General features: G+C 50.3%; 1 protein-coding gene across 1 annotated transcript; it reads right to left on the minus strand.

The window, feature by feature from the left end:
- Positions 1-16810: 16810 nt before the first annotated feature.
- EVX1 (even-skipped homeobox 1) lies at positions 16811-20221 on the minus strand (the record flags this gene model as incomplete). The annotated part of the gene is made up of 3 exons (XM_081079649.1): positions 16811-17353; positions 17968-18215; positions 19795-20221. The coding sequence occupies 3 exons, from the start codon at positions 20219-20221 to the stop codon at positions 16811-16813; spliced, it is 1218 nt and encodes a 405-aa protein (XP_080935775.1).
- Positions 20222-21612: the final 1391 nt, after the last annotated feature.

A 21612-nucleotide genomic window follows, 5' to 3' on the forward strand; every position in this document is an offset into this window, starting at 1 on the left:
GAATGTATCTGGGGGTGACCGGTTAGCTCAGTTGGTTAGAGCATGGTGCTGGTAGCACCAAGCTTGCCAGTTCAATCCCTGCATGGGCCACTGCGAGCTGCGCCCTCCTAAAAAAAAAAAAGTAGCTATCCAAGTAAGTCTCTAATGCAAGTAAATTCTCTAACAGGAAGAAGTTCAGAACAGCGGGGTAGGAGATGGCAGCAATTCATTCCAGTTTTACAAAAAAAAGGGAGCTGAGTCTCAGAATTTCTTTGGCTTGGCCAAAAGTAAATCATACAATATGAAAATGAAGCTCTGCCTTCTAATGGTTGACTCCAAAGCTCGCCTTCTTTCTGCCAGTGAAAGCAGAATGCATATTTACAATTAAAATGTGGGCTGCTTGCCACTTAGCCCACCTCCAATTGTCAAATTTCTTTGTATCTCATTTAGAAAAATAAACATGATATTTTCTCTATAATTACGATGTTTATTTAATCATTCATTCATCAAATATTTAAGGACATCCAGTTCTGGCAATATTCTATAATAGGTATTTAAGAAAAAATCTATATGTTGAGTATTTAAAATCTAGTAGCAAGCCCAAGAAGCAAAATACTAAAGATGAAAAAATAAGAAATAAAAATTAAGGAGAGCTTTTGAAGCACCAATTTGCAAATATCAAAAAAATGGAAAATACACTCCCTTCAGACCTAGACTTTTGGACCTAGCCAGGCCACTTATTCAACAGCCTAAAGGAGCTGAGATAGCCCACCCAGGTAAGTTTTAGGACTTGCTATAAAAAATTAAGACAGGGATAGGAGAACCAGCATTAACTTTAATGTGAACATAGTCAATGCTTTCTTTCCTTTCTCTAACTTCAGGTCATTAACTTACCCTTTCTGGCCTCAGCTTCCTCCTCTATAAAAACTCAGGCCTCAAGAAAGTCCCTTCCAGCCATATGTCCATAGCTTTATGATCCATATCAGCTGTACCCTGAGAATGGAGCTATAAGTCGAGTCGGGAACCTTCTGGGGCTCTCAAACTATTAGAAAGCATATGAATGACCCTCAAATGCTTAATCAAGGTCGGGGCACTTTTTGTGGTCCAGATGTAGGGTAGGATTGGGGACAGTGTGGTCAAGACGTGGGGTAGAGTTGAGGGCAGTGTGGGTAGGGAGGGTGAATCTAGGGCTACTCTCTAAGGGTTTGAATCTTCTATAACATGCCAGTGTCACTGAGAAGTCTCTAAGGATAGAACTGTAGGTCAAGACCCTCTAATGAGTCAAAGAATTTAGTGGGTTATCACCAGCATGTTTTCGACTGGGATGGAAAAGAAACCATCAGAGCACATGAGTTAAGTATTAAATATTTCAGCAAATTTTTGTTTGGGGATGTGTATGTGTGTGTGTGTGTGTGTGTGTGTGTGTGTGTGTGTGTGTACTGGGACAGTGTATAAGATGTCTTTCTTTCCTACGAGAAACAGTCAAGATTTTGGAAAACAGTGATCTAGTGGGGAGGGGGTGGGAGGGCCAGATAAGAAGAGGTGTCTTTCCAGACGAGATATAGGCCTAGGAGAGGGTGGGAAACAGAGGGAGACTGGAATTGCTCCCATGGCCCAAATATCCGAACTGACCCTCCGAAAATTCTCTCTGGAGCCTTGAGAAAAGGGAAAAGAAGGCCTCCCATAGCCAGAAAGTTGCCCAGGCCTGTTCACAGTTGCTCTGGCCTATGCCTCTGGGTTGGCTTTTCTGTGTATTTTTTGTGAAACAACTCACCTTGCAGTACCACCAAGGGCTTCCAAAGTCTTTGCGCCAGCCACTGTGCCCCATGTCACCTTGATGTTTCCACAATTCAAAAGAACGGTCCAAACAGAATTTTAAACTTATCTGTTTAGTGTTATGATTTGCAACTCTCACTCCAAGAAGATTTTAAGTATACATCGCCCTCAGGGAAGATCAGCCCTGCTGACAGTCTCCACTTCAAAGCTTCCTATCTTATCTTTAGGTACTGGAATTGTTAGAAGGAGGTATGTTACTAATTACTCAGCCTTTGGAGGGAGGCAGGAAGTTTTGGCATTCATTGCTATCAGTTTTACATTCCTTATTGCATTGGAGCTAGGAAGGTATTCTTCCTCAAAGAGCCTGAGGTTTAGGAGGTCAGTTTTCACACGCAGCTAATAAGTGGTGAAAGGGAATTTGAACTCAGGCTTCCCAGTTTCAAAGCCTGCACCTTTTCCACCCCATCAGGTTGTCACTTCTGTTACTGAGTAAGCAACTACATTTCTTATGAACTTGGATGGACTTCCATTTGAGCTCATTCAGAAAGTGTTCACACTGCTCTCCTAGCTGAGGAGTTCAAATTACTCTCTGAAGCAATAACAACACCCAGTGTTCCAGATTCTACAGAATTTACAATGAACAGGGATCATTGGTGAGTGCAGTTTTCAGTGGGAATTGAAAACATATAGGTTGATTGTTCATTTGACCAGCTTGTTTAAAGAGACAGTAGGAGAATTAAATGCACAGACACTGAGTATAGGGAATACTGCTTGACATGAATACTGGAAGTGTAAAGCTGAATTTCCGTGTGTTAGATCAAAATTATTTATATAACAACGTACTTCTAAATTTATACCAGAAATCATTAGCAAAGTATGATTCAAAATACACAATTCCTTTTCATAAAGCTCTTTAGTGCCCCCAAGTATATAAAATTAACTCAGCTTATATCAATCCCCCATATATTCATAACCAGTGTTTACAAAATCCTTGAAATGAGGTGTTCTTTTAAGATTTAAATCTTGGAAAGCCGATTCTTACATGAATATCCATTTTAATCTGGCTCCCTTTCAGCATCTGAGGCAAACATTTACTCCAAGATAAACCAGAGCAGAGAAGCTTAATTTTTCACCTTCCACAAAATCAACATATATACTTACCTACTGTTCTCTACCAAGTAACCGATAAAGACAATTTTGGAAATCAATTATCCTCACCCCATCCATATAGCACTGTTAGATCCCTGGGCCATTCACTGTGTATTTCACAACTCAGTGTGAAATGAGACATGGCCTGAAGAATGTGATTAAAGGCAGGGTACCTACAGAAAGCCAAAAATGAGGCTATTTCACCTACTCCTTCTCCCAAGAATGTGTTGCTTTGTCCTGAAATTGGAATAATTGACTTTGAAGGGAGGAAGGAATAGGCACAGAACTTCTTCTAACCCATGTATATTAGCCAATAACCAAGGCAACTTCCTTTAACCAATGAGACTGTCCATCAATAAGGATTCAAACACTCACTGTCTAAGTCAAGGCAATTTCTTAGGCACAACGTCTAAAAATTACATTGTAGAAAAAAAAGCCAAACTAAATCTTTATGTCACTAGGACTTCACAGATGAGGAGGAAAATTAAGGGGACCACAGTTGATCACTGAAGAGAAGAATCCATCCCAAAATCATCACTGATGTAAAATTAAAGTACCATTTCACCACTAGGCAAAGCATGAATCCAGAAATATATACATTATGTTAGAGTAGCATTCAGTTAAATTTTCAATTATCCTTCAGCAGAAACTATCTTTTATAATGCTTATCTAATAACGTTTAAAAGGTTTTGTGAAACCCATCCTAAGAAGGTGGAGATTCTGATTTGAAGAGTGTTCTGGGTAGTACTGTGGATAGAGGGGTCATGGGAAGTGAATCTGAACCTCAGTTCCCTATAGGAAGGTTATAAGAAATGCAAAGTTTAGGAAATTAAAAGTCTGACACAGACCTCCCCACCAGTAATCCGGGAAACCAAAACACATGCCACGAACATAACCCAGAACCCCTTCTGCTGTTTCTCACAGCATCCTCTCACTCCATCCTCTCAAACCAGAGAGGGGCAATCTTGTAACATACAAACAGAGTGGTCCGTTAAACGTCCACCCTCAAACAGACAGTCATGTGATGTCATCTAAGTTTCTGTGGATTCCTTCACAGGTGGGGAAGTACAATGAAACCAGTAGGGGACACTTTGTCACATCTTTCTAGAATAACACACTGATTTGGATAAAATAAGAGTGAGATTTTCGCCAGGCCAAAATGGTAATTCTAATTTAGTAAAAGAGCATCAGACCTGGGGTAGAGTCATATGTATATTCTAGGGGTGTGATCAGTGACTTTCCTCCAGGGCAATTCCAAATGACCAAGAACTTGTACATTCTACACTGTGAGCTCAAATCAAGTGTTGGTCTCCAGACACAAGCGTCATTTCCTGTTTCCACCAGCCCACTTTATGACTTCAGTGGTTTGCTGAAATTTGCAATTATACGCAACTCTCCCCCCTTTTTTTTCTTTTCTTTTTTATTCCTTTGCTCTGACCCTGACATCCTAGCAAAGGCAAGCCTCTGGCTATGGCAGCAGAGAGAAAACATCCTTACCAAGAGCTCTCTGGTACTTTAAGGATTACAATGTATGTATCGAACTAAATCTATTTCTTAAAAAAAAAACACAAAAAAACAAACAAAACAAAAAACACCTTTTTTTCCCTGCAGAAAGCAGAATTATTGGTTCTTTGGCAGGGATACTACAAGAGTTCAGAAGCAGATTCTGTTCGGGAAGTGCTAAAATTACTTTCCTGGAATTCTAGAAATTCTGTTTGGAGGTACAGGACTATTTTTACACATTTTCTTTCAGAGTCACTGCCACTCCCAAACCCTATCTCTGATCTTAAACAATCATGATTCCTAAAGTCACCAGGCCAGTTCTGGCCATCTAGATAACAGAAACTGGTGGAACTCTCCAAAGATCCCCACCCCCACCCCAGGTACACTGAAGTCAACATGCAAGCTGACCTTCTGGAGCCTGCAAGGGAGCTTGTAACTCCTCCTTTGCACTTCCTTCCTGGTAGTTTAGTGGGGTAACATGTAGGTGAGAGTATGCCGATTATTGGGTTTTTCTCAGCACCTTGTTTTTTGCTATCTTTGATTGCTGACCCCAGAGATATGCAACTGGAATGTCAACTTCCAATGAAGTGCCTACAGTGCCATTAAGAAATGCAGCTTTGGGGTAAAGGGGGTCAAATATATGGCGATGGAAGGAGAACTGACTCTGGGTGGTGAGCACACAGTGCGATATATAGATAATGTGCTATAGAATTGTACACTTGAAACCTATTTAATTTTACTAACCATTGTCACCCCAATACATTTAATTTTTTTTAAAAAAGAAAGAAATGCAGCTTTGGCTTTTGGATCTGGTGTTAGCACTGCCCAAGTGAAATACAAAGGGAATGTGGAGTCACCCCAGTCTTGGCATCAAAATAGAATGAGAGCAGAGGCGACATATTTCCTATGTAACATCCTGTGTCTGCTCTAGTCCCACAGTAGCCATACAAGGTCCATTTTACCTAGAGAAAACTGAAAGACCTAGAGAAAGTGAAATGCTTTGGCTAAGTGATCTTGAGGGTCATTCCTGGCTCTGAAACGTCGGGGTGCCTCCAATTATGTGGTATATCCAAACTACTGAAACTCAGGTTAGTCAGTAGACAATCTGAGTGGATCATGTATATTTAAAGATACTAAAGAGACTCAGATCCCTCCTATTAATCCCAATCTCGGTTCAGTTACAATTAATAGCATTCACTGAGTACCTATTAGGTACTAGGGCATGCTTATACTTTCCCTTACCCAGTGGGTCTCAATTTTTACTGTGCATCAGTGAAAAGGATGACCTAGGGGAGTATTGAAAACCAAATACCCAGACCACTGCTTCCAAGATTAAGATTCAACTGGTGTAGGGCAGGGTTTGTTGTAAAACTTCCCCAGGTGATTCTAATATGAAGTCAACATTGAAACCTTCCTTGGCTAACCGCCGCCGCCACCACCACCGCCACCACCAGTCTGCCCCAATTTTGTGGCAAATCCCAACAGGCCAAACTTACATAAGAGATCTCTACCTCCCTTCACCCCAGAGAAGGTGGGATTTGGAATTACATCCCATTCCCAGTCCAGGAGATAAATGGGAGTTAGGATTAGGGGTAAAAGGTTAGAAAAAGAGCAAATAAAAGGAAAGGGAGTTAAAGTGTTTTATGCTTATCATCTCATACATAATAAGCACCCCAGCTCAAAAAGATTAAACAGCTTGCTAGATTACTCAGTAAGCAACAAAACCAGAATTTAAACCAGTCTCTCACCCCAAAATCTCCGTGCTACACTCTCATCCTGCAAGTTTAACTTCAAGTCTCCAAATGCATCCATCACCTCTTCGTCTGCATTACCAACCAGATGTAACTTCAGGTGCCAGCGGACATGCCCCCTTCCAAGCTCTGTCTTTGTGCAATCAATGTGCAAGAGTGGCTTCTACTCGCTTCTGCCCCACTTAATCTGAAATACTGTATTAGTTAGGATTAGGTTCCACTCCATGGGACAGAAAATCCAACATAAGAGAGGCTCATTGAAGTTTATTTCTTTCTCATGTGAAAGAAATCTAGAAGTAGGTGGTCCAGAAGGATTCCACAGTGTCAGAGACCCAGGCTCCCTTCTATCTTTTTCTGTTTTGCTCAACACATGGCTTCCTTTTCATGGCCTATGATAGCTTCTTAAGTCCCATCCATATGTCAAACTTCATCCAGAAGAAAGAAGGGGCGAAGAAAGACACAATCTCCTTCTTTTAAGGACACTACTTGTTAAGTTCCACTCACTAGGTTTGCTTGCTTACATCCCATTGGTCAGAACTTAGGCACATGGCCACACCTAGCTGGCTAGGAAATGTAGCCTTTATTTAGGTGGCCAGTTACCCAGCTAAAAACAGGGGTTCTTTTACTAAAGAAGAAAGATAGGACAGGTCAGGGAGAATTAAGTCTTAGCTATGTTTTCCTGCCTGGTACTCCAGGACCGTTCCTTTCTAGGACAGTCACCCTAACCTGAACATGACAAGAAACTGAAACCATCAGCCTAACAAGTCTGAGAGCCTTATTTGTCCTGCTCCCCTTATACCAATTTCTCTTGCCATGTCCACAGCGTTTACTTTTACCTCAGGCTGCTGAGTAATAATGCATCTTCCACTTCTGTCCCTTTGCTACGGGGCTCCACCTTCCTGACTGACTGGCCCAGTGCCAAAAACTGACAGTATCAGCACTGAGCCCCTTTAGATGCTGCCTCCTCATTGCTCATTTTTGAATCAGCTTTTAGCTATGTTGATTTCAGTAGCTAGGTCAGGCGGCACAAGGAGCCCTAACCTAGTATCTGACATATTGCTTCCTCACCCCCAGCACCACATATGCGTACATGCCATATCATCTTCCACGGCTCCAGCTGAAGCTGTAACTTCATGGTCAAGAGAAATTGGTCACCTGAAGCAGCAGAGTGTAGCAGAAAGAACCAAGGGCTGGGGTGACACAACCTGGATTGGAGTCCGGGATCCCCCCTCAATGCCCATTTACTAGCTGTATGACCTTTCTGGGGATATCAATCAGGATTCTCCAAAGAAACAGAACCAATAGAAGAGAAAGAGAGATATAGATATAAATATAGATATATAGCTATATAAAGAAATTTATGATAAAAAATTGACTCACATAATTATGGGTGCTGAGAGTACAGATCCAGGAGAGCCAATGTTCCAGTAAGTTCCAGTTTAGTCTGAGTCTGAAGGCACAAGGCAACTGATGTCCCAACTGGAGGTCAGGCAGAGAGAGAGACTTCTTTGTTATCAGCCTTTTATTCTATTCAAACCTTTAAAGGATTGCATAAGGCCTACCCACACAGGGGAGGGCAATCTGCTTTGCTCAGTTTGCCAATTCAAAAGTTAATCTCATCCAGAAACACCCTCACAAATATACCCAGAATTATGTTTAAGCAAATATCTGGGCACCCTGGGGCCCAGTCAAGTTGACATATGAAATTAACCATCACACTGGGTTTTTTCCCATCTCTAAAATGGTGATAACAATAATTTTTTTCTTAAATGGCTGTAGTAAGAATTAAATATAATGATGTATGTGGAAATGCTTAATTAAAAAGTATAAGCCCACTATGTACATGTCAGTGAGTCTGATTACAAATAGAAGAGTACAAATAGTATTCACTGGATGCAGGGAAGAATCCCTTGAAAAGTAAGGAACAAGCTAGCTAACAAGAATCTCCTACTTTACCACTCATCTCTACACACCCTTCCCTGGACTTTTTCCAAATCTTCCATTCTATTCTCTTTCTAGTCTGCTTCTTCTTCCCCTTTTCCTTTCAGCAGTGACTCCTCCTTCCCTTCCTACAGTCTTTTACACAGCTTTGAAAGAAAAAAGAGAGAAATTGAAATAAGAGAGGCTAGATGAAGAAATAAGTGCACAATTGGATCGGAGGCTGACTCTGATCCAAGCACACAGGTGCTGTCCTAAGCTCTTCCTGTATGTAACATCAGATAGTCCTCACAAGGCCCCTGTGAGCGAGAGTCTATGGGAAGCAACCTCTAAGATAGTCCCCAATGATCCCTGCATCCTGGTTTTGATGCCTTGTGTAACCCTCTTGCTTTGAGAGTGGACTGGAGCTGGATCTAATGATTCACTTCTGAAAATATAGTATGGTAAAAGTGATGGAACATCACTTCCAATACTAGGTAACAGAAAGACTGTGGACTCTGTCTTAGTCTCTCTCTCTCTCTCTCTCTCTCTCTCTCTCTCTCTCTCTTCTCTCTCTCTCTCTCTCTCTCTCTCTCTCTCTCTCTCTCTCTCTCTCTCTCTCTCTGTCTTGTTCACTCTGAAGAAAGCCAGATGTCTTGTTGTGAGCTACGCTATAGAGAAGTCCACAAGGCAACAAACTGAAGCCCCCAACCAACAACCAGAGAAGAACTGAAGCCTTCAGTTAAACAACCCACCAGCAAGGAAACGAATCTTGCCAACAACCACATGAGTGAGCTTGGAAGCAGATCCTCCCCTGTTGAGCCTTCAGATGAGACCATAGCCCCAGTGGACTGACCTTGAGCCAGACACAACCAGCTGAGTTACGAAAAGATTCCCAACTGAAGATTCCTAACTGAAGAGTAGAATTCTAACCATGGAAACATTTAAAGAGAAAATTGGCAATATCAGATGCATAAGTCATGGGTCTCCAATAAAATTCAGAGATCCTTTTGTTCACTGTCAAATCCCCAGGTCTCCAGGAGAGAACCTTCTCTCTGTCCCCCTGAACCAACTCTCCATCAAGGAACTACTGCTTCAGTATTTATCCTCACTGGTTTCCTTGCCATCTCAACTAGACCTACTCTTATCTTACTGATTCCTTTTCCCTTCACTCTACCCTTTTCCCTTCACTAGTTTCTCTACCTCGCACATACACACACAGCCTATTCTACTCTCTCCCTCAAGTTCTTTCTCCCTTGTCTCCCTTTACAAAATATTGTATTTGGGAATGACATATACAGGGATATACAAATTGATATTCTGCTCTCACAGTTAAAAAATACACATTGCACAGTGACTGGCCCATAATAGGCCCTCAAATATTTGCTGAATATAATCCTCCTTGACTGAGCTTTCCAAGGCTGGATGGAGACAGAGTATTTGACAGATGTTCAATTCCCTAACTCTGGTGAGAGCTGTAGGAAAGAAAAAGAAATATTATACATCATCTATATCAGGCCCTATCTCCTGTCTGTCTTATATACAGTAGGAAAATGAAGCTAAGAAAATAATATAATACAGATGACACAGCTATTTAGGGGCAGAGCGCAAGGTGGAAGAATAATGTTCTGTCTTCTAATCCAGTGCTATTCACATTTGGTACGAATGTCCCTTTACTTCCCCAAGATACGACTTTGTAAGCCCTGGGAGGCAGCAGAGAGCCCCTCCTCAAAAGGGGGCCCAGGATGCCGACCCAGGCCTTCATTTCTGATCTCAGCAGAGTACCCTTGGCAGGGTTTGACATCCACACTTCACTGGGGCTGGTTCCTGTATGGATTTTTCTATTCAACACGTCAAGGGGTTGGGTCTGCGCTGACTTTCTGGGGGAAGCCCTGAAAAGGGGGCCCAGACCTTCCCTCCTCCTCCACCCCAGGGCTCCTTGCAAGCTGTTTATGCCCACCTTCCTCCGGGCTCCCGTGAGCGGGCGGCTCCCGCGCAGGTCTCTGTGCGGCTCGGCTCCCAGCGCCTTGATGAGGCGTGTTTAATCTTCCACCCGGATTATTTAACCTCCACATCTCTGTTAACAAACAGCCATTATTAACGAGATGAGAGACCACATGGGGTGGGCTTCTGCAGACAAAGCGCTCTCCCTTGGCCTTTCTGAGAGCAAATTCATAATCCTCAGCGACTCAGCCGCCCGAGCGCTCCTGCGAGGCCCGAGAGGGAGTCAGGAAACGGTGGAAACCGGGTGATCGGGCCCCTTACCCCGCACCCCGCCGCGGGAGGGTCCCGGCTCTGCCTCTCCCTTCCTTCCCTGCCTCCCTCCCTCGCTCGCGCTCCCAAGGGATTGCTCCAGTGCCTTCCTTAGCCATTTTACCTTTCCAGTGTGCGGTAGAGGCGAGAGGAGTGTGGCCGGCCCGTCCCCGAGGACACCAATTAAAGGCACTAATTGGACAGCAATACATCAAAGTCGCTCCTGGGAGTGGATCCTCAGAGCGCCAGGAATCCATTACTTGGGCTTTTGTTTCAAAACACAGAACTACAGAGGCAAGAAAAACACAAAAACAAAAACACCTCGACGCGGCCGGGAACGGCGCGCGCGCAGTACCGCGTGGACGCCGCCGTGTTGGCTGGAGGCCTCTCGCTCGCCCCTCTGGCTCCAGGTTCCGCACGTCACACGGTCTTTCCCGCTCCTCTGTCCCGAGCCCACTTCACTTATCTCCCTAACGAGTGCCGCCGAGAAAGGCTCGGGGTCCCCGGGACCCACGCACAGCGCCCGTGTGGACGCGGAACACAGTTACAGCTCCGCGCCGAGTGCGGGGTCCGGATGAACAAACCCAGCTTCCCGTGCACACGGTTCTGGGCCTTTGCCTGACCCCCCCCCCACCCCGCCGAGCCAGGGAGACCCACACCCCAGGGAGGCACACGTCGCCTGGAAGTGGTGGTGGCCGCCTCGCCTGCCCTGGGCTCTCGCGAGGGGCGGGGACGCCAGCGACGGGGCGGACGCCCCCCGGGGGCTGCCTCACCCGGAGGGGTCGTTTCGGGAGACGGGGAGGGCACCGGATGGGGAAAGGAAAGGGCGCTTCTTTGGAGAGCTGGGCGCTGCTCTCAGGCCCGAGGGTGCCCCGAGGAGCCGGCCCGGGAAGGGGCCCAGGCCCGGAAGGACATGCAGCGGCTCCAAGCGCTCTCCCTGTCCCGGGACGCCGTGGGGAGCGGCCCTGGGGCACAGGGGGCCCTTCCCTGCCGTCGGCTTAGAAGGAGGCCAAGTGTAAGACGGGGCTGAGCCTTCGCTGTCCAGAAGCCTCCATCCACGGCCCTCGCGTGCGCGCGGTGAGGCCTCTCCACCTCCGCGCCCGGAAGGCCTGCGCGCGTCGGCCCGGGGTCTGAGCTCGGTGGTGACCGAGACCCCGGCACCAAGGGCACACAGCTGGGGGGGCGGGCGCGGGACGCTTTCCTCGGGAGGCGGGCGGGACCGCACGCGGCCGCCCTGGCCGCGGCGCGGAGGGCGAGGCTGGCCCCGGGTCGCCACCGCAGCCGCGGTGCAGGCTGGCGCGCCTCGCAGACGCGGCCTCACCTGGGCGGTGGGGAAGCCAGAGGCCGCGGCGGGCGCGCCCCTCATCCTGCGGGGGCCGCGCCGCTCCCTTCCCTCGGGAAGCCCGATTGAAATGGCTGCTTTTGATCCCATTTGTTACTACCCCCGGCATTTGTTTTCCATTTTATAAACGCTTCTCTTTAAGTAATTGTCCCTGTTAACAGCGTATACCTTTCAGCAGCCCTCACTGCGCTATAAATAATCTCGATGAAGACGCAAGGATATGACTTTCACAAGATTGGACAATTGATTCAATCTGTGACCCGCGATCGCGAATAATATTGGAAGGCTATTTAAACAGATGAAGGCCTAAATTGTCTTGCTTGTATCTGAATTAATTTCTCATTCATCATCATTATGAAGTGATTGGTCTATTCAAGCTCTTCAGCCTGCTGGAACGGAGCGGGATTTAAATGAGATTGTAACACAATTTAAATGCTTGCCGACTTTAACGAGGCCAATTGAGCAGCTGCAATAAATACAAATATTTTTCTAAACAGCCTTGTTTTAAATAATTACTTAATGCTTTCATGTTATTTTTAAGTGGCAATCTTTCTCTCCCTCCTGCTCCTGCTCAGAATATCACATACTTATTTGCTGAGAAGGTGATTTTGGAACCGAGTTTGTGTTTCTGTTTACTTTGTAGACGAGTAACATGCGTTTTGTGGTTGGCTTTTTTTCCCTCAGGGTCAACATTGCTGGGTCCCACAAGCTGGCACAAATGGTGAGCTGGGCCTTGGTTTCGCCCTGCAGTCTGATATGCCTGCCCCTGCAGAGCCAGGGACAAGCTGAGGGACGGAAGAAATTTGCCGTTTGGATCAAGTCTCTTATCCAGACACTTTATCCAGACATTTTATCTGGGTCTTGCAAACGAATCTGGGCGATCGCACTTACAAATGACACCCAGAAGAATGGCATCATTTCTCACTTGTCCTGATGGCTGTCATCATCTTAAACAAATCGGAATTCCAGCGTATTCCAAAGGTGTCCCTTAGGAAGTTCAATCTGCCTGCAATTTGGCTTCAGTGCAAGTCGACTCGAGTGGGTGGAGGCTAGCTGAAGACTTCTTTGTTAGGGTACAGGCATAGAAGGAGAACGTGGCCACGACAATTAGTTGTAGGTGGAGTAATCCCAATTTTTTGGCAGCAACCTCCTTTCCCCCCACCCACTCATTAATTCCCACTCCTCGCTGTCACTCCAGGGTGACCTGCCTAGAGAAGATGCTAAGAAGGAACAGCTCTTCGCACTTGGAAAAGGCCATCCTTCTGGCTATCCTCGACAACTGTCCACCGTGACACCCATGCTCTTCCGTCGACATATGGCAGCGAGAGTTTCCTGGATTGAGAAATAATGGAAGCAACCGAGCGCAAGAAGCCTGGGAACAAAAGAATCTTTTAAACTTTCAAGAAAGGTCTGGGGGTGGGGGTGGGGAGACACACGAATTGAAGCGAGGACCTCAGCTCCCATTTGTGGTGACCGTCTAGAGCCACGTCCCCCTGGGAGACCTAAAGTGAAAGGGTGCATTCGAATCACTTCTCTGCCAGGGATAAGGGCAGGGGGACTGCACGTCTGGGCAGGGTTCTGGGTTAGGAAGGCAGAGCGGATATAGTCACTAGAGAAACCATGTTTGGGGCAGACCCCTTTGGAGGATTCGATCATACTGCAGGCCAGGGGAAAAATGGGGAGAAGGATGGAGGAACCAAGTGATTTGTTATGTAACTGGGCAATTTAATGCCAGCGTTAGAGAGCTGCTGGCCGGAATCATTTCGTCTTCGGAGGCTCTGTGGAGCTCATCCTCTTTATCCTGTTGTTTAAAATGAGCATTATCCCAAACATATGCAATGCAATCAGTTTGGTCACACTTACAAGAACACGCTTTAATAAGGCAATCAATCACTCGCTAACAAGCCGGCGACTGCCCGAGCTGAGCGTGCACACGGGCTGCGGGGCGGCTGGTCTTGCGGGGCTGGGCAGACCACCAGCGAGAACTGGTCTGCGTTCCCAGGCTCCGCCGGGGTCCCGACTAGCTGCAGAAGCCCAGGGAAAGTGTGAGTCGGGAGGGATGTTGTCAGACTTCCTGAGTGGTGATCATGGCCTCTGGGCACCCAAGAGGCCCAGGACAAGGGAGGGGAAACTGAATGAAGCTTGGAGCTCGTAGCTGCATGGGCCACTAACAGCTGTGTGAGCAACCGAGCCTCCGTTTTCCCACCTGCCAAATGGGACCCAGATGGGGCAAAGCTAAAGCAGAGGCGCTCCGAAAGTTGAAAAACGAAAACAATAACATTATATCAGCCCCGTTCCTTGGTCTAGCTTTCTCATTTTACAGATGAAGAGACTAAGGCCGTGGGAGGGGCAGTGTGCTCTTCACGGTCACCCTCTTCCCGCCACCACCACCAAAATGGAGGGATCAGGCCTTTTGCGGCTATGGGCTGCAGGCGGGCAAACCTGTTTTTAGGTGTGTGGATGGGGGAGGGAGTGTGAGAAGTGGTGCCTAGCACCAAACCGCAAACCTTGGCAAAAGGGAAATTTCATTATGAAGTAATGAGTAATTCCTCCTGGCAAGATGTATTGTTATATCTTCCACTTCAATTTGGAGGAAGAGAGGCTCAATTACCCAGAAAATACAGTCAATTAAAGGCTGCTGATTGGACACGAGGCCGGATCATCGATCTTGTACTTTCCAATATCGCTGCAGACACCTCATTTTCCCTCCCTATTAACTGAAAATACGCCTGGTATTATGGCAAGCCGCAGCCCATTTACCTGTCGCAAGCAATCTGGGGCAGACGCGAAGTAACCGGGAAATTTGCCGGGTTTTGGCACTGGTAGCCTCCTGGCTGCAGAGGGAGCTGCGCAAGACTGGGGGTGGGGGGCGGGGGAGTGGTATAGGATGATGGAAACCTCAGCACAGGGTTTGGCTTGGGAGGGCAAGGGTCACTGTGCAAAGTTTGTTCTAGAGTTCAAAGAAGGATGGAGGCCGATGGAAGAGTCCACCACCTGGCCCACCATACACAGGCAGGGGACACTTGGAGTCTATGCAATTCTGAGCTCCCAGCCTGCTGAGGACACCCATCTGTCCCCTGCTTGAGCAGGGCTGCAGAGGCAGCCAACGCGGCTCTCCTATAAGGAGGATGGCTGCTGAGCACTGTCTGTCCCCTTGCCCTGAGCAGCCCAGAATTCCACCCTTGGAGATGATTTCCAGTTTGAGGAGATTCAGACCCTCCATTCCAACCCAGGAGTCATTCTCCCTCCTCTCCCTGAACCCTAATTTGCAGGCCCCAGCTTGACCAGCAAACCCAGCTCTCCGCAGTGCTCAAGCCCCTCACCCACTTCCCCTTTCCTCTCCACCATGAGTTGGGGTGGAGGTAGGACCCACCCAGGCCATAGTCCAGGGTCACCTTTCCTCAAAGGGCTGGAGCAACTGGAGAAGGAAGCATCACAGGGATTAGCCCCAGGTGGGTCAGTGCTCTGCAGGGCCAATTTACTCACTGAAGGCTCCCGGTGTGCACACAACTAAGGAAACTTGCACTTCAGGGCAGCTTGGAGCCTGCATTCTCCACCTCTCTGCAATGTCCGTTTGGAGCCTGCCAATGTATAACAGAGGCTTGGGAGACTCTGTCTGTGGATCCAGGTTTTGGTTCCTTTCCTACTCAAGCCTGTGGTGGCTGAACTAGCAACGTAAGAAGAGTCAGTGTACTGCTTGCTGCCCCCCAAATTAAAATGCTAAAATGAGAATCATGTCTAGCTTTTATTGCAATATGGTTAACAAATTGAAACAGCAAATTCTTTGGGCTTCAAAGGAAAACCAAACCAAATTCATTCAGGAAGAACCACTCCTTCCCAGTCAGGGTGAAGCTTGCAATGGCAGAGGGGGCGGTGGGGGTACAAATTCTCCTATTCCTCAAATACTGACTGCAAGAATGAGTGTGGGAGTGAGAGTTTGGGAGTGGCTCCCAAACAAACCCTGGTGAAGGGGAGAGACCCTGTCCCCAGAAGGCTCCCACTAGTATCTGAAAGTCTAGCTCCAGTGGCAACTTGGCAGGAAACTGAGAGGAAAAAGAATGTAAAATGCCCAGTGCTAAAGGAAGGGCCAGAAATCTCCTGGTGAAAGAAGGTAGGCAAAGGCAGGAAATCGCCTCTAATTTGCCACCAGACACTGAGAAGGAGAGGAGGTCCTGTCTGCTCTCTAAGCTCTTCCCTGGGCGCCTTGTTAATAGCTCAGCTCTGGGCTCTGCGACTGGCTGCGTGGTGATCATTATTATACATTCAACATTCAAAAGCCCTCCTCACAAACATCACTTGCTAATCACGGTGTGTTTAGGGCACAGGGAGAAGAGGCTTGGTAGAAGCCGCCAAGGGGCCCTGAGGGTCTGCAGCCTCCCTGCAAACCTTAACAGAATGTGGAGGTGGGCTGGGGGCGGGAGTGGAGAGGCTGGAGTTGCATGTTGAGAGATATCAAGAAGCTAGGAGAGAGGAAAGAGATCAGGTGCTAGTAGACGGCAGAACCAGAAGGTGTTGTGGAAGGGCGGCTCCAAAAAAGCAAGAGAGCCCCCAGGTTTCCATGGGAGGGCCAGGATTCTCTGTGGTAGTAAATCATCTCTCTCGCTCTCTCCCCTCGGTGGCTGGTGCATTGCCATCCACAAGCCCCTTGCCATACCTTGGAAAAGCTGGCAAAGATTAATCTCTACCCGCTCTGCATACACAGCATTTTGTTTAGAGAAACAGCAATTTCCCTTTCCAATGCTTGGGCTTGGCTTTGGCGGGGGGAGGGGTCCCGGGTAAGAAAAGAGTATGAAGTGGGGGGCAGGGGATTGCTGAGGGGCTGGATGTTGGTGGCGGTTGCTGCTAAGTTTGTTTAGCTTTGGAGCCACGGCCTCAACACGCGTGGGGGACAGTGGGTCCGGTGAAGAACAGCAAAGAGCCGCCCCAGAGGCAGGTCTCCCAGGTCTCCCATGCCCACTCCTGCTGCCCAAATGCGCCAGCCATGCTTCCCGGGCACCTTCATCCCCGAGGCCCAGTCCCGCTGGTCCTTTGCGGCCTTCCACTTCCCCCTCGGTGCCCTGGGGGCGGGGAGGGGCGCTGGCTGAGTCCCCTGGGGGGGCCCCCACGGGCGTCCTGGAGCCGGCAGCCCGCGGGCGGCCCCTTATCTTGTGAGGGGCACCTCCTCTCTCTGGTCCAGCGCCACAGAGGAGGCCTTGCTGAGCACGGAGGGCGCGAAGGTGAGGAAGGAGTCCGAGCGGGGGGTGGAGGCACAGGTGAAGTCCGAGGCGGCGGCGGCTGCGCGGGGCGCCAGCCCGTTGGCCGGGCCACTGTGGCAGGCGAGGCAGGCGCAGGGGCCGCCCGCCGAGGCGCCCAGTCCGTGCGCGGGGCCCGGGTAGAGCGGCGGGTGGCGGAAGGCGCACAGCAGTTCGGGCCGCGGGTAGGGCTGCGACAGCACGCGGAAGGTGTCCAGCGGGCGCAGCGGGCCGCTGAAGGGCGAGGCGGCGGCCGACGCTGCGGACGCGGCGCCCAGGCCCACGGGCGAGTAGTAGGGCAGGGGCAGGTGCGACGGGAAGGGGTAGGGCAGGCCGCCCGTGGCCGCCGCGTGGCTCATCATGTATGTGTAGAAGGCAGGGTCGGCCGGGTGCGGCCACGTCATAGCCAGCCGCTGCCGCTTGTCCTTCATGCGCCGGTTCTGGAACCACACCTGGGGGGAGACGCTCAGGCTGGGTGGCCGCTCTCCGCCGCCTGCGCAGAGCCCACAGGTCCTGCCCCGCTGCAGGGGATGATGCCCGCAGCGAGAAGAGCCAAAGCAGACAGACAGCCTCTGGGCGGGGGCTAATTCCACCCCCACGACCTGCAGCTGCAACCCCTCCCTCCAGGAGAGGTTCAAAGAGTACCTCCACTTTCTGTCCCTCCTCCCCTGTTCCCCCGCAGAATCCCCGAAGTGGTGCGGGACTAAGGACTCCACGGGTCGGAGGCAGCAGGCAGCGCCTCGCCAGAAACACCTCCCCTTCCAGCCTCTCTCCCTTGGGGCGCTTCCTTGTCACTGGTAAATGCACCCCATCCCCTCTGTTTACTTGGCTAGGAAAGGACAGAGTCAACCTCTTGTTGGCAGTGGCCGCCTGGGAACTGTCGGGAGGGTAAATCTGCATGCACCTGGCGCCCGCACCAGGCCTGGAGACCTTCAGCCTAGCTGCCACGCGGGCAGGGACACCCCAGACCCCGATTCCTGGCTTACGCACGATTGGGTACTGAGGAGTGGTATTTACTTCCTGCTGAATGGGCGCACCCCCTCTCCCTGCTCCTCAGAATTCATACCTTAATGGTGGTTTCTGGCAGGTTGAGGGCAGCGGCCAGCTCGCATCTCCGCGGCCTGGATACGTAGTTCTCCCTGTAGAATTCCTTCTCCAGCCGTGCAATCTGCTCCCGGGTGAAGGCGGTGCGATAACGGCGCATCTGGTCACTGGCGCTGCAGGCCAGGGTGCCCTGCGAGCCGCCACCGCCGTTGCTCTTGGGGGCCTCGCTGCCGCTGTTGGGACTGCTGGCCAGTGGCTCGGAGCCCGGCCCTGCGCGAGGAGCCCAGAGCACACGCACACACACAACACAACAGACACACAAACGCTGCTGACGTGGGGCTGTAGGCCCAGGGTGGAAAGGGACAGCCCCTCTCAGTAGCCTCAGTCACTGCCTCTGCTTGGGGTGTTGGGGACTTCAAGAACCCAGGAAGGGAGGACAGGGACTCACCATTGGGATGAGCGAATAGCAGCCATTAGGCCTCTCCGCGCTGCTGTTTGTAGGGTCTCTTAGGCCTGCTGGGTACAGAAGCCCAGCCACCCTAGCCACCTGCCCTGGGGCACAAGTGAGATGCAGCCCCTCTGAGCTTCGTGCCCACCTTTGCCAGGAGTGTGCAACGATGTGCATATCTGACTGGCATGTGAGTTGAGAAACACCATTGCACTGGAGTGTTGTGAACTATGGGTCTTAGTGCGTTGTGGTATGCTGTGCACAACCTGTTTCTTCGCTTTTGTGTGTGCCAAGCTGCCAGGGCAGGTGTGAGAATGTGTACTAGGTTGTATGTGCTGGAGGATGGCATAGGAGTAGGTATGAGTACTCTATTACCTTAGTATATTTGGGTGGAGGATGGGTTGTTCTGAGAGCACGCTATGGTTTGAGAGTCTGGGTCCAGTGGATAAGATAATGGATAGATTTGAGTGTTCAACAAGGTGTTGGCTGCCAAGGCCAGGGGATGGTTTTTCTTCCATACTAGGCTCTTCCCACCCACCCCACAGCATTGTGGAGGAGTGTCTGCTGGTGGGCTCTTCCTCCTAGCTTTCCACCCTCCCAGGGAGACTCCGGTCCTAGCCATTCACCACCACCCCACACTAGCCTCTGGTCTGGAAGGGGGTCTCCCTTTAAGTCAGTGTGACAGCACACCCCCCCTCCTTGGGGCCTAACTCGGGGAAGGGTGGAGCTCCTGCCCCCTGCAGCTCCTTTTCCTTTGGGTGGAGAAGTGGGACTGCGAAGGAAGGAGAAGGGGGGAGGGCCAGAGCTCTGCCTTTTCAAATGCAACCGGAGACCAAAGGCAATTAGATCATTGGGACCATTTCCGACCTGGCGCCACCGAGCCCGGGAAGTGACAAGGTAATTTGGACCTCAGACCGACGTGCAAACTGGTCGGAGGGCCTCAGCACCCAGGCGGCCCGGGCCAGCAGCGATTTTACGGTTTTTTTATGGACTCCCGGCTTCCGCGCCTGGATGCGCCTTCCCGGGTCAGCCACAAACTGCCCTGATCCGCGTTTGATCTCACCCACCCCGGGGGAAGGTATCTTCCAGGCGCAGTTGAAGTAGTACCACAAAACTCTGGGGCTTAGGGTGCACTTTGAATGCTCCTTAAGCCCAGGACTTGCGTCTCCCTTCTCCTCACCCCCAAAGCACCGCTGTCACCCTCAGTCCTGCCAATGCCAGGGCACAGAAGGAGACCCCCGCTCAGGGCGCAGATAGCAGCGGAGAGTTGCTTAGGTGGTCCCTCCCCCCCCCCCAGCTATCCTGCCCTGAGGGAAAGGAGTGTCTTCCTCCCCTCCAGAACAGAAGTGGAATGTGGGCGCGGTGGGAGGCCGGGGGGGAGCAGAGGGGCGCGGTGGCTACCTTTGCTGTGCTGGTACTCGGCGTTCCCCGTGGCGCGGTCCGGGGTGCAGCTCACCTCGATTTCTTCATAGAAATCCGACTCGGTGTCCGAGCTGCTGGGTTGCCCCTGGCCCGAGAGGCTGTCGACCGAGGGGGCCGGAGGCCCGGGGCCGAGCGAGGCAGTTCCGGCCGCCCGCGGCTCGGTGCCCGGCCCCGCAGCGCTGCCTGATAGTCCGTCAACCGGCTCCTCCTCCAGGCCTCCCCCGCCGCGCTCCCGGGTGGCGGGAGGACCAGCCCGCGGGCTCAGGCAGCCACGGGGCACCATCTTCTCGGGCGGTTCTGGAAGCGGGCTGCCCACGGCTTCGGACAAATTGGAGACCCTCTTTCCAACCAGAGTGCCAAGCTGTCCTCCATCCAGAAACATAACCATGTCCTTTCGGCTCTCCATCCCGGGGCTCTCCGGAGGGAGGAGGGGGAAAGCCCCAAGTGAGCTCCCAGCTCCGGACTCCCTGGGTCCCCAGAGGTCCGACAGATTGGGGCTGCGGGAGGGAGAAAGAGAAGCCAGGCGACTGGGTGGGCGCAGAGCGGCGGGAGCGCGTAGTCGACGGTGACGGCGGTGGTGGCGGTGGGGAGCTGGGGTCACCTTGTGATGCGAGCGCTCCTCTGTGCCGCACCGCCTCTGGGAGGAAGCCCCATTGCCCTCTTCTTTCTAAGCTGTCATCCTCCTGCTGCAATCGTCATTACAGTACCGCTGGTGACGCCACTCGGCGAGCGCTAGTGGATAAATAGAAACGTCTGCCACAGCGAAGATGAAAGGAGACCCGCAGCTAATGGCTCGGCAGTGATGCGCCAGGTGTGGGCCTCGCTCGAATGGGGAGGAGAGTGTGAAAACAGAGAGACACACACACTGAGAGAGGGAGACACCCTGGCAGAGGGGACGCAAATGGAATTCCGCGGAAAGAAAAGAGAGCTTAACGCGCACCGCGAGTTCCGCAGGGGCTGCGGGACTCGGTAATTGACTACGCTTTTGATTTTTTTTTTATTGTTGTTTTCGCTTTTGTTTTCTTAACTTGGTGTCTTGATAAGAGAATCCATAACTGCATTTTAGGAGTGTGAAGGCCGACTCACAAGGCTCGCTTCTCCCGGCATTATTACAGCTGCCTGTTCCTGGCGAGCTAACCTCAAACCCGCTCCAGAGTCTTTTTACAAGCTACTGAAAAACATATCCCCCACCCCCAAGTTGTCTGGAGAGCGTGAGCTGGGCTATCCTTTCCTCTTTCTTCCTCTTGCTATCCCCTACCCCCAGCTGTCTCCTTCCTCCTGGGAACCCAAAGAGAAGTTTGCTATTTTTCTTCCCCATAGGGCAAGAGATACATGTTTTAAAATGTTTTCTTTCAAGACTCGCTTCGGCTGCTGACTCAAAATGTTTGCTGATTTTTTTTTTTTTTTAATTTCCCTTCCCCTTCTAGGTGGCCTTAAGCTTTCCACAGCCGGGCTTGGCCTCCAGGTGGCTATTTGTAGAAGAAATCGCTTTCCCATTTGCTCCGGCCTCGCCTGCACTTCAGGTATGTAGGGTGGGGAGAGGTTCTAAGAGTGGCCTTTTTTTTTTCTTGCCCATATTTTAAAGCATTCGTTCAGAGTCAACGAATTCCCTTAAAAACAGGTCTTTCGAGTGAAGGAGCACTGACAAATTTATCCTCTACAGCAGCAGAACTGGAGGCCCCTGGCTGAGAGAAGGCACGGTTCTCACCAGAGATTTGGGACCAAGGTTCAGAGTGATTGAGCCTCTGCATTGAGGTTTGCAAAGATTTGACTCACAGGGTTCTCCCCGGGTCCTGC

Source organism: Rhinolophus hipposideros (genome assembly GCF_964194185.1).
Source record: "Rhinolophus hipposideros genome assembly, chromosome: 18".
Lineage (NCBI taxonomy): Eukaryota > Metazoa > Chordata > Mammalia > Chiroptera > Rhinolophidae > Rhinolophus > Rhinolophus hipposideros.